Here is a 12,693-nt window from a genome sequence, read left to right on the forward strand (position 1 = left end):
CTGAAAGTTAGAAGGATCCAAAATGATCTAATATGAAAAGTCAGTGCATGCAAATGTCAGACCACGAGGCAGGGGTTTGGGTCTGTTTCGTTCGCTGCTGTGCTCCCAGTGCCCAGAACAATGCTTGGAACACGGTAGGTACTCAACACGTATTTCTAGTTGAATCCGTTCACATATACACACATATAACACACAGATACATATACCTCTCGGCTATGGGATTTATAGTTAATAAATGCCCAACACACGGTATTTCCTATTCTTTTTTATTGTTATTGATGGTAAATTGGACTATAAGCCACCCACCAGGAACACGGGAGGCTCTCTGGTTGTCTCCCAGGGATGATTGTCAGCGAACAGGCTGGGGCAGGGTGGGGCTGCAGGGCAATGGTAGCCACGAGAGGATAAAGAGCATAGCATTAGGGAGGGGTGGGGGTCAGAAGACCTGGACTCCGATCTGAGGTCTGACACCAACTCACTGTTGGTATTGCTGTCGTCTTCTCCCCTCTGGATCAAGGGACCTCCTCCAACCCCTGAAACAGAGGGCTGGCCTGGATGATTCTGGAGCCCTTCCCCCTAAGGCACGCTGGCGTTCAGAGGATGGCACACATCCAGTCATCTTCCCTCTGGGCAGTGGCTGGTGTCATGCCTGTGCTGAGGCTCCTCCCAGCCGGTACAGGGTGCCATCCGGTCCCCTGGAACTGAGGCACCCTGTGCTCACAAGTGAACCAATCGTCCTCACTGTCTTCTTCAAGCTGAAAGGGTAAAGCACATGATCACATCGGAGCATTGATCCTTCCACCGTGGCAGTGGGTCTCAGTGAGCATTTATGGTGGCTACTGTGTGACATGCCCCCTGGATCTCCCTCGAGGAAGGACAAAGAAGTCTCAGCTGCTGGGGAGAGGGTCAGCAGACAGACGTCAGCAGTCAGCCGTTTTAGGGTTGCCTCGACGACAGAGAGCCCCACGTTCAAGGCTGTGCCCCTTCCTGAGCTGCCCGGATTCAGTGACGGGTCCACGTGGGGGTCTGAAGGCCTGACCACCCCAGACTGGGGCAGGGCAAGTCTGGAGGCCACTGGAGCTCCAGCGGGGTGGGCTGAGGCGGACGCTGGGCTCCAGCCCCGCTGGACATCTCTCTGTGCCCACACAGCAAGGGTGACACAGGGAGGGCTGAGCACTGGCATTAGAGTCGACTGACTTCGGATCCCAGCTCTGCCACTCCCTAGATAAAGGTCTCTGAGCCTCCTTTTCTCGAATGTGAGATTGGGAGTAGCAAACACACCTCAAAGGGTGTTGTGATGATTTAAGGAGATAACGGAGCATCTGGGGCAGAACCTGAGCGCAAAGCAAATATCAGGAAGCGGTGGCTGTTATTACTTATTATTATTCACAGAGGCATGAGCGCGCTGGGGCTGGTGACAAAGTTGCCTCCGGCCAGGGTCGTGTGAACTGAAGAATGAAGCCTGGACAAGGGATGTGCAAATCCCAGGAACCCTCTGAATGGGGCCAAGATGACTGAAAATACGGAGCATAGCCTGAGACTCCACGACTATGTGACTTCTAACAAGGAGGAATTTGTCTAGAGAATGTTTTTTGGAGAGAATGGAGGTCACCTGACCTCTCTAGGCCTGCTTCCTCACCTGCGACATGGGGAGAGTAGGACAGGCCTGTCTCAAAGGACATGATGGGAGGATGGAGACTCAAAACATGCGAAATGCTCCTCACAGGACTTGGAACATAATAAGAGGTCAGTACGCATCAGATAATGACCGTAACTGTTTACTGTTAAGTTAGAATGCATTAGTCTTACATGCCCCACACTGCATAGAGGGGGTCGGGGGAGGACAACAGGGAGGAAGCAGGAGGTCTCACCGGCACGTTCCAGGAGCCCACTGGAGACCCATCGCCTTTCTGAAAGCACGGGTAATGCAGCCAGTCCCTGGCCTCTTCTGCCAGCCGCCACCAGCTGTGTGAGTCTCCACCAGCCACGTTTCCCGTCGGGTCAGCTGGGTCCAGAATCACAGGCCTGGAGAGTAACAGTGAGAGAGGGAAGGTGAGGAACCAAGGCTGTGTCTGGGGAATCCAGACGCTCCCGGCAGGACAAAACACCAGGCTGGCACAGGCTGGGACTCTGGGCAGGAGCGGGGCGCTGTTCCCGGGGCATTAGTCTTCCAGCAAGCTCTTAATCCCTGGGAGCAATTATGCTTATTGCTCTAGCTGTTATTTTAGTTCACATTTTGGCTCTTTCACTCATTTTCTGTTAAGGGTAAGACAAGCTCCTTACGCCTCAGACCCTCAGTTTACCCATCTGTACAGTGGGAACGGAGCGCCTGCCTCACAGGGTTGGAGGCTCTTATTTAAATCGGATGGCAGCAGTAAAAGGCTCAGCGCAAGAAGAGGACCAGCAGATGGGGAGCCCTCATTTCCAACATGCCACAGCTGTGTCCAGGGGCTCGTTTACGTGGGGAGCTAACCCGTGCGGAGATAGAGTACCTGGGTTTTGCAAGCTGCATCCTCAGGTATTGTCCAATAATCGGGTGTTCAAAGTTGTAATACTTCGTCCAGTAGATACAGAGCTGCTGGTAGTTCAGGACTAACTGCAAGACGGTCCGAAACCCCTGAGCTGTGCTGAACTCTGTTTGTCCGCTGCCGCGCTCCCAGGCATAGACCGCCAGGAGCTCCAAGGCGTACTGCTGTGGCAGTGGCTTCCCAAGCTGCTGCTTACACTGAGAGGTGGAAAACTAATCAGGAGCAGGTACTTGTCCAGCTGGGGCATAAAGCGCATTTCCCAAAGGCCAAGGCCAGCCTGCCGTTTGCTTTTGTAAATAACACTTCCGAGCAGCAGGCCAAGGCTGCTTTCATGCGACCGAGTTGAGTAGTTGTGACAAGAGACCATGTGGCCCACAAGTTCTAAAAATATTTACTACCTGGGGCATTATGGAAAAAAGTTTCCCCACTCCTGGGTTAAGAGCTTGGGCTCTGGACTCTGAGTGATGTGGCTTTGAGTCCTGGCTCCCCTGGTGTCTGATTCCAGGAAGACAACCTAGACTCTTGGAGCCTCATTTTTCTCACCTGCCAGGTGACTGGTCATAATAGCACCAAGCTCATAAGGATACTGTGAAAATTAACTGAGAGGAAGAACTTGTGGCATTCCTAGGAGCCAAACAAAATTCCCTTTGGAGTAAGATATAAACCCCAAAGCCTCAAATGATTTCACAAATAATTGTCAAGTACCATGACCAGCACATAAGCAACCAGGCACACAGAAAACAAGACGCCAAGAGTAATAACCGGCAAAAAAAAGTGAAAATAGTAATAAGTCCCCAAAACTTTAAATATTGAAGGATCAGACAGAGACTTTAAAATAACTAGAAACATCCTGTTTACAGAAATAAAAGAAGAGCTTGCACTAGAAGAAATTAGAAGCCATAAGAAGTAACTTAGCTTATTTGTAAAAGAATAAAATAGAAACTGTCAAACAGGGGCGCCTGGGTGGCTCAGCCGTTAAGCGTCTGCCTTCGGCTCAGGTCATGATCCCAGGGTCCTGGGATTGAGCCTCGCATCAGGCTCCCTGCTCCGTGGGAAGCCTGCTTCTCCCTCTCACACTCCCCCTGCTTGTGTTCCCTCTCTCACTGTCTCTCTCTGTCAAATAAATAAATAAAATCTTAAAAAAAAAAGAAATTGTTAAACAAAAATTTACAATAACTGTAATTAATAACTCAAATGCAAATTAGACACAGTTAAGGGGGGAAATTAGTGAATTAGAGAGTGTGTTAGAATAAACTATTCAGAATAAAGCATGGAGAGACAAAAAGATGGAAAATGTGGAAGAGAGTGTAAAGATACTGGAAGATAGAGTGAGGTCTAACATACATTTAATTGGAGTTCCAGGAGGCAAGGAAGAGAGAGAGATGATGTTTTAGGAGAATGGCTGAGAGTTTCCAAAACTGACAAAAGATATCCATTCACAGATTCAGGAATCCCAGTGAAGGACCCAGTGAACTCCAAGAAGGACAAGTGAAAAAGGAGTCATCATTAAGACACCTCAGATTGAAGGGTACCTGGGTGGTTCAGCTGCTTCAATGTCTGCCTTCCCCTCGGGTCGTGGTCCTGGGATCCTGGGATTGAGCCCCACCTTGGGTTCCCTGCTCAGCGAGGAGCCTGCTTCTCCCTCTCCCTCTGCCATCCCCCCCCCCCACTTGTGCTCTCTGGCTTTCTCTATCTCTCTGTCAAATAAAGAAATAAAACCTTAAAAAAAAAAAAGACACCTCAGATTGAAATGAAACAAAATCAAAGACAAAGAGAAAAATATAAATGCAGCCAGAGGAATAAGACTGATTACCTACAAAGGAGCCACAGTTAGACTGACAATTGACATCTCACTAGTGACCCCGGAAGATGGAGTGATATGTTTCCGTGTACTGAAATAGCCGCCAACCCAGCAAAAATACCCATCAACAATGAAGGTACAATCAAGACCTTTTCAGGCAAACAAAAACTAGGAGTTCATCATCAGAAGACCGTCAGCAAAAAAAGTCTTCCAGGACATGCTTCAGGAAGAAGGAACATGATCCCAGGAGGAAGGTTAGAGATGTAGGAAAGAGCTGAGGGTGAAGAACGTGGTCAATACGTGGATAGATAAAACGAGCTCTAGTATGGAAAATAATAGTAATGCTTTGTGGCATGTGAAAATATCGAGACTTGAAACATACAACAAAGTGGCAGGTAAGTTGCAGGTGGTGAGTGGAGTTAAAGCACGGGGAGATTCCTGTATTGTTTTACGGGAAAGAAGAGAGAGGGAGAGGGGAGGGGGAGGAGGGGCAGGCAGGGAGAGGGGGGAGGGACACTTCCTTGTCCTGCTGGACTATCTTGCTCATTGTAATACAACTACTATTCCTGGCTTCTTTCCACTAATTGTCAGTAGCGTCCTTGCCCCCTATCACCATGGTTACCAAAAATGTCCTCATGAATTTTCAGGATCTTTGAGGGAAGTGTTATACTTGTCAAGAACCACTTTCGTAAGTTCTAAGATGTTCAGGCTCCGTGATCAGATCTCCCTGAACAGCAAACTAAGAGGTCTAGCAGATCAAGGACTGTCTTGCTTTGCCTTAAAGGTTATTTTTATTTTTTAAGATTTTACTTATTTATTTGAGAGAGAGGGAGAGACAGTGTGCAGGAGAGAGAGCAGGAGCAGAGGGGGAGAGAGGCAGGAGGAGAGGAAGAGAAGCAGACTCCCCGCTGAGCAGGGAGTGGGGTGCAGGGCTCGATCCCAGGACCCCGGTGATCATGACCTGAGCTGAAGGCAGATGCTTAACCGACTGAGCCACCCAGGCGCCCCTTAAAGATTATTTTTGAAGTAGAAAGGTTTATCCTTAATTACTTTCTTCCACTCATTTATTCACCCAAAAACATACATGTGTATTATAAAATGTATATTACATATTAGGCAAAGTCTTCAGTCAGAAGGCCCGAATTCAAGTTTTTGTGCTGCTCCTTATTAGCTGAAAGAGCCATCTGACTCTTACTTCTTTCTGTGATACGGGTTTGAGAATAACACCTAGGCTTGCTCCGTGCACAGACTCACCATAAACATTAAATAAGATACAGGCTATTTGAAAGTAAACACAAATGCATATCACAGCCACAAAAGCTGAGCTACGACGAGCCTGGCACAAGGGAAGCACATGGTACGTGTGAACTTTTGTTCCGTGTGCTCCTGGCGTGGCTCCAAGAAACCACGTAGATTAGGACCAGCTATGCCAGGAACCACGATCGGGGTTCACTCCTTCCGTGCCACGTTACTCCTTGCGAAGGAGAAAACAAGAAGCGGAGGGAGGTTAAGTGCATTGTTCAAGGTCAGGCAGCCCAGAAGTGCCCAGAAGTGTGTGTGTGTGTGTGTGTGTGTGTGTGTGTGTGTGTGGTCATGGCAGTCACTCGTTGATTCGACAGTTACTCACGGAGCACCTACTATGTGCCGGCATCGTTCTCGCTCGTAGAGCTACAGCAGTGAATGAACCATACAGACAGATGCCTTCCTTCGTGCAGATTTTTAGAGGGGAGACAGACAAACCCACGGGCTGGAGCAGAGTTTCCCTCTTGGAGGAACTACAAGGAAGACGGCATGGCCAGAAGGGCAGAGAGGTTGCGGGCAGATCCCCGGAGCCTCCTGAGATGACTGGGACCAGGGTAAGAGTGATGGAGGGGGGACAATTGGCTATATTTTAAATATAGGAGCAACATCACTCGTGGACTGGTGGGCTAGGGGAGCGTGTGTGAAACAGTGCAGCGAGACCCATGGTTTAGGGCAGAGCCGCTGGAAGCCTGGGGTTGTCATTTCCGGAGCTGGGAAGGACCAGGAGGAAGGAGGCAGCCTGGGTCCACCGGCACCTGTCCCAGGCCCCGCCCCTCCCCTTCTTATCCCCTCTCCCCTCCGCATCCCCTTCTCCTCCTTCCCTCCTTCCCCACACATCCCCTCCTCTCCCCCCTTTCCTCTCCCCTTCCTGCCGCCTCACCCTTCTCCCTTCAGCTCCCTCCCTCTCTCTCCTTCCCCTCCTCCCTCTCCCTTTCCACACTTCTCTCTTCTCCTTCCCTCCCTCTATTCTGTAACTTTCCCCCTCCTCCTCTCCCCCTCCCCCTCCTCCTCCGCTCCCCAGGCAGGAGGAACCTACCTTTTGGTACCAGTGCTTGACCAGACGGATGAGGCTTTTCACCTTGGTTGGACGCTGCCTCAGGAAGTCTCGCTGCAGCTCCGTGAAGCAGGGGGAGAACTCCCCCTCTCTCCCCAGGTCCTGGCACTCTTCGATTAGCTCCATGTAGACTCGAGGGTTAGGTCTGCCACTATTGGTCCACTGACCTGTTAGGGACAAATCCGTAACTTGAAGATGTCAGCGCTTCTCTGAGTTTCTTCCAGCTGCTTGGGGGTGACAAGCTTGCTGGCCGTGGGGTGCAGCTGAAGGGGCAGCAGGCCCAGAGCCAGGGGGGCCTGGAGTCTTTCCCCAGCCTTCCCTGCTCCCAGCTCCCCTGCTGTCACCCCGTCCAGGCCGCCATGACCCCTCTCTCCCACCAGGACTTCGGGCAGCCGCCTCCTCACTGTTTTCTCCACAGACCGTTCTCGACCTGGCACCCAGAGAGAGGCCTTTCGAAACCTGGTCCCACGGCCTCTTGCTTCCCACAACATCTGGAATAAAGGGTCCCCACAATGGCCTATGAAATGGGATGGGATCTGTGTCCTGCCACCTCTCCCATCTCGCCTCCTACCTCGCTCCCTTGCCACGGACGCCACGTGGCCTTTTTTCCCTTCCTCAAGTATGCCAAGCTCGTTCCTGTCTCAGGGCTTTTGCACACGCGGCTTCCTCTTATTGGAACCCCCAGATCTTCCTATGGTGGGCTCCTTCCCATCCCTTGGGCCTCAGCTCAGATGTCACCTCCTCGGGGGGGGGGGCCTCCGTCATCACTCCATCCAAAAGAGCCCTCCACCCTCCATCGCTCTGCACTGTATCAATCCCGTTAGGTTTTTGTCACAGCAGGTTTCTGGTTTCTGTACTTATCGTCAAGCACCAGGAGAGACAGTCCTTGTTTGGCTCATTCATGGCCGTAGAGCAGGGCCTGGTCCACAGCAGGGGCTCAGTGGGTGATCTGTGCTTATCGTTGTTGATGGGACATCTCCGTCCTCTCTTCCAATCTCTTTTCCACACCACAGTTGGGCTGTCTTTCTAAAACGTAAATCTGACCCTGCTTGAAACCCTTCCACAGCTATCCATTGTGTTCAGGAGAAATCCATGGCCAGGCTGCAGGCGTCTCAGGATCAGCTCACTCCCTCCTCGCCCTCCGCCCCTACCCTCCGTTCATCCTCAGCGTCCTGCAGTTCCCCCAACACATCCTGATTTTCTACAGGCCTTGGCTTGCACTGTCTCCTCTGCCTGGCACGTCCTTCCTCCCCTTCTCTCTCCCCCTCTTATTTTTTGTAGCCAATGGGGTGCCAGCACCCAACGCCCGGACATGGCAACAAGGAAAGATTCCCAAACTTTCTCACTTCCTGGTGCTTTCAGAGTTTCGGTATTATTCTCACGGGCCCCCTATGCCAAAAAAGCAAAAACAAAAACAAAAGCAAAAAACAAAAAACCAACCAACCAACCAACCAAACAAAACCCAAACAACAACCACAAAACCCACCCCATTTCCATGTACGTAGTTCAGCACAACGGAACAGCAGTAGCTGGTGTGGTGTCTGATAGCGGTCACGGTGTTTCCCTCCAAAATTTAAAATCTAAACTATTCCGTGTGCCCTGTGAGTTATTTCACTGTGGCACCCTGGGGTGCCTCGGGACACAGTTGGGGAACTGACATTTTTGAACACCTCCTATGTGCCAGGCCCTGTAAGAGCTTAATGTAGATGATCATTTAATACTCAGAGCAAGAGCACGACCGAGGTGGCCGGGTTTAACCAGTTTTCCTAACGGGGAAATCGAGCCTCTGAGAGGCGATGCTTCCTGTCCAAATGTTTCTGCAGATTATCTAGAAGTTCCAACCCTCGGCATAAGTTTAGTGAGGCCTCCTGGTGGTTGGGGTAAAAGACGCAATTCACCTATCAGCTCCCTGGCAGATCTGTGCTGCCTCATTTTCAGAAAGAGGAGTCTCAAGGAGAAGCAGCCCGCCCGACGGGAGCCCCCTGAGAAATGTCTTGCCCCCAAATTGCGCCCGCTTGGCCGTCTCAGGTCGCTCCCGTGGCTGGTTATGACCTCATTCATTCTGAGATCTCCTCCCCACTTTGACGGGATGCCCCGTCATGGTAAGACTCTCCAATTGCGGGAAATTTCTGCTCAGAAATATGAAAAGAGACAGAAGCTTTGACCCAGGACAAGGCGGAAAGCGTGTGTGTGTGTGTGTGTGTGTGTGTGTGTGTGTGTGTGTGTGCTTACCCAGGACGTCAAAGGCGGGCAGTACGTCAAACTCCACCCCTTCGTGGAGATGGGGGTGCATGAGCGTAAAGCTGAGGGCTCGGGGCTTCTCCCACTGCAGACTCCCGACCTCAAACTCCACTTCAAAGGTTTCTTCTCTTTGACAGGCTTCCAGCTGCCTCTTAATTTCCCGGATGAACGTTCCTCGATTGTCAAGCTGGTCCTGAAAACTCCCGAGGTTGTTAAGAAAGACCACAAGGTCGGCATCTGATCGGCCTCTGAGGGACGTGCCTTTGCCTGAAGAGCCACCCTAAAACAGATGAGGAGAATGCGAACTCACAGTTATTGAGATGAGCCTCCCTATATAAAGTGCTGAGGACCATCACTAACATTCTCGAGTCTTAGCCTCTGTGCTGAGGGCATCAGCAGTCTTAGCTCCCATAATGCTCACAGGACTCTATGACTCCCATAGTCTTGTTAGCAGCTCCCACTTTACAGATGGGGCAACAAGTGCTCAGAGAGGGGATACAGCAGCCCAGCCTCCGAGCGACAGGTGGCAGAGTGCAATTCGAACCCTGGCTGTCTTGTTCCAGCGTCTGTGTTCTTTACTCCCCAACCTTTACTGTCTTATACAGGTTAGGTTCTGTAGTCTGGCCCATGCTGCGTGGTTTACGTACGTCACAGAATTTGCAGAGCCCTGTCAGGCACTGGGAGTTACGCAGGAGGAAGCTGAAGCACCGAGAGGTGAAGCGACTCGCTCCAAGTTTCACAGCCGGAAGGTGCTATCTGCTTCTGAAACTTAGACTCTTACCCAGCCCATGATACCACAGAAATGGTGGGTCCCATGGTGGATGGGGGGAAAGGGAACCCTCATACACTGTTGGTGGGAATGGAAATTGGTGCAGCCACTGGGGAAGATGGGATGGAGCTCCTCAAAAAATTAAAAATAGAGCTGCCTTATGATCCAGTAATCCCACTATTGGGTATTTACCCAAAGAAAATGAAAACACTAATTTAAGAAGATACAGGCAATCCTATGTTTATCGCAGTATTATTTATTATAGCCAAGATATGGAAGCAGCCAAGAGTCCATCCATAGATGAATGGATAAAGAAGATATGGTGTGTACACACACACACGGACACGCACACGCACGTGCGCATGCACACACACACACAGAGGAATATTCTCCAGCCATAAAAAGAATGACACCTTGCCATTCGCAACAACATGGATGGATCTAGAAGGTATAACGCTAAGCAAAATAAGTCAGACAGAGAAAGACAAATACCGTATGATTTCACTCATACGTGGAATCTAAACAAACAAAACCAGAGACTCAAATACAGAGAACAAACTGGTGGTTGCCAGAGGGGAGGTGGGGGGTGGGGGGTGAGTGACATAAATAAAGGGGATTAAGAAGTTCAAACTTCCAGTCATAAACTAAGTCACAGAGATGAAAAGAACAGCATAGGGAGTAGAGTCAATGGTGACTGCGTTCACCATAAAGAGCCCTGAGTGATGTATAGAATTGTCGAATCAATACGCTGTAAACCTGGGGCGCCTGGGTGGCGCAGCGGTTGGGCGTCTGCCTTCGGCTCAGGGCGTGATCCCAGCGTTCTGGGATCGAGCCCCACATCAGGCTCCTCTGCTGGGAGCCTGCTTCTTCCTCTCCCACTCCCCCTACTTGTGTTCCCTCTCTCACTGGCTGTCTCTATCTCTGTCAAATAAATAAATAAAATCTTTAAAAAAAAATACACTGTAAACCTGAAACGAATGTCGCACGGTATGTTAATGACACTCAGTAAGAAAAAAGAACTCTAGTGCGTCAGGGAAGCTGAAAAGCCGAGCCGCGGTGGAGACAGCTGGTGCCGGACCCCCTTTCAGCAATGCCCGGCTCTGTTCTCGCGGCGTATATACTTCCCGGGAGGCAACACTTAAACTCTGTAGCCACACAAAGCCATCGGAATAACATTTAGTTGTCACTGGCTGGAGAGGGGCTCTGGAAGCCATTTTGTCCAAAAAAACAAAAAAAAAAACAAAAAAAAAACCAGAAACAAGCCCCCGGGGATGTAGAGTCTTAAATAGCTTGTGATTCGGCAGAACTTGTGAGTCCCCAGCCTGGCTGTTCATTAGCAAATTATTTACTAGAGGCGGGCCTCAGTTTTCCTGTCTCTGAAATGGACGTGGCCGAGGACGGTGGTTGATAAACTCCAGCCAGGGCTTTTATTTAAAAGCTACAGATGTAGGGCCTCACCCCAGAATCTATTCTAACAAAGTATGGTTAGATTTTTTTTTGGGGGGGGTATGGATATGTCAGAAACCACCAGCCCCAAAGACCTTACCCCTTTGCTCTCTCTCTGTCTCTGCGGGACCTCTTGCCCATCCAGCCACCCCTTCCCCAGGCAGGGAGGCTTGGGCTTACCTTGACCACCTTGGACACCCGCACAGGGTGGGGGGCACCTTGGAAACACCTCTCCTTCAGGAAAGTGGAGATGATATGCACGGCTTCCTTGATCTGCCTGCGGAAATGTGTGTCTGGCAGGAGATGGGTTTCAATGAACTTGTCCAGGTACTTGGCCGGGACCTCTTCCAGCTCCCACATGATTCTGGGGGCAGGGACAGGAGAGCCTGTGGCCGAAGCGCTGGCTGCAGGGAACTGTAGCCTCCGCCGGTCCTGCCCCTGAGTCAGTCAGTTTCGTTTCCGTGGAAGGGAGGAGCTTAGCGTGGCAAACACTCCTGGGAGCTCCATCCAGGACTTTCTACGCTCGCGTCCTTTCTGCAGCAGCCTAGAACATCAGGCTGGACTCTGAAACTGTTGCGCTTTTTTTTTTAAAAAAAGATTTTATTCATTTATTTATTCATTAGAGAGAGAGTGCGGGCATGCGTGAGCGTGAGTGTGAGCTGGGGGGCGGGGCAGTTGGAGAGGGAGACTCCCCGCTGAGCAGGGAGCCCCGCAGGGTGGATTCCAGGACTCTGCGATCATGACCTGAGCCTGACCCTGAAGGCAGACACTCAACCCACGGAGCCACCCAGGCACCCCTGAAACTGTTGCTTTTTAACCCATACTAGTTAGGAGAAGTTGTCACTAAAAACCCATTTGTGGTTTCCTGCTTCACCCAGGAGAAATCGTCATTAGAAATGGATTTGTGGTTTCCCACTTCGTCTTTTTTTATTGCTGACAAAACTGTTTTATCATTTCCTATGATTTTTACAGCAACATATGCCCATTGTAAAGTGGAAAAGAAGTCAGAAAAGCAGGAAGCATAAAGACCATCGTAATTCTAAAACTCAAACACGGCCACTGTAAACACTTTAGTATAGATCCTTTCAGATGTTTTTCTGGGTTAACACACACACACACACACACACACACACAGAGTTGTTTTTTTTTTAAGCATCACGCTATATATATTTTTCCTTTCGACTAAAAGGCTTTATTTCTTACAGCAGTTTTAGGTTTAGAGAAAGAACAGAGCTCCTGTACCAGCGCTCCGACCGTCTGAAGGGATAACTTGCCTCCAGCTTCTGCACTCCTCGCTTGCTGACATAAGTCCCTTGGTCTGGAGCAGAACGGACTGGCCCTGAGATTTGCAGACCCCTGGTCTCTAGGAGAGAAGGACCAAACTATCCCAGGGCATAAGGCTTGACCACATTCAAAAACAGCTGCCATGATACCAGCCAGCCTGTTCGGGGTTGTCGAGAGGAGACTAGCCACCGGCTTCTCCTGCCCGCAGCCCCCCTCCCTTTCCCCGTGCCTTCCCCGTGAAAGCCCCCCAGCTCCTCCTGGACAGGGA

General features: G+C 50.5%; 1 protein-coding gene across 1 annotated transcript; it reads right to left on the reverse strand.

Annotated features, from left to right (window-relative positions):
• Positions 1 to 252: 252 nt before the first annotated feature.
• OAS1 (2'-5'-oligoadenylate synthetase 1) lies at positions 253 to 11,587 on the reverse strand. The gene is made up of 6 exons (XM_008688902.2): positions 11,322 to 11,587; positions 8,918 to 9,206; positions 6,668 to 6,852; positions 2,493 to 2,725; positions 1,872 to 2,025; positions 253 to 755 (listed from the first exon to the last, which is right to left on the reverse strand). The coding sequence occupies exons 1-6, from the start codon at positions 11,499 to 11,501 to the stop codon at positions 594 to 596; spliced, it is 1,203 nt and encodes a 400-aa protein (XP_008687124.1). The 5' UTR covers positions 11,502 to 11,587; the 3' UTR covers positions 253 to 593.
• Between the last annotated feature and the right edge of the window lie 1,106 nt (positions 11,588 to 12,693).

Source organism: Ursus maritimus, unplaced genomic scaffold (genome assembly GCF_017311325.1).
Source record: "Ursus maritimus isolate PB19 unplaced genomic scaffold, ASM1731132v1 scaffold_33, whole genome shotgun sequence".
Classification (NCBI taxonomy): domain Eukaryota; kingdom Metazoa; phylum Chordata; class Mammalia; order Carnivora; family Ursidae; genus Ursus; species Ursus maritimus.

Coding starts and splice junctions, on each gene's coding strand:
- OAS1 (XM_008688902.2), bottom strand. CDS start 11,501: ATGTGGGAGCTGGAAGAGGTCCCGGCCAAGTACCTGGACAAGTTCATT. Junction 6,853..8,917: donor GCCCGCCTTTGACGTCCTGG/GTAAGCACACAC, acceptor TGTCCCTAACAG/GTCAGTGGACCAATAGTGGC. Junction 2,026..2,492: donor ATGCAGCTTGCAAAACCCAG/GTACTCTATCTC, acceptor GTTACTCTCCAG/GCCTGTGATTCTGGACCCAG.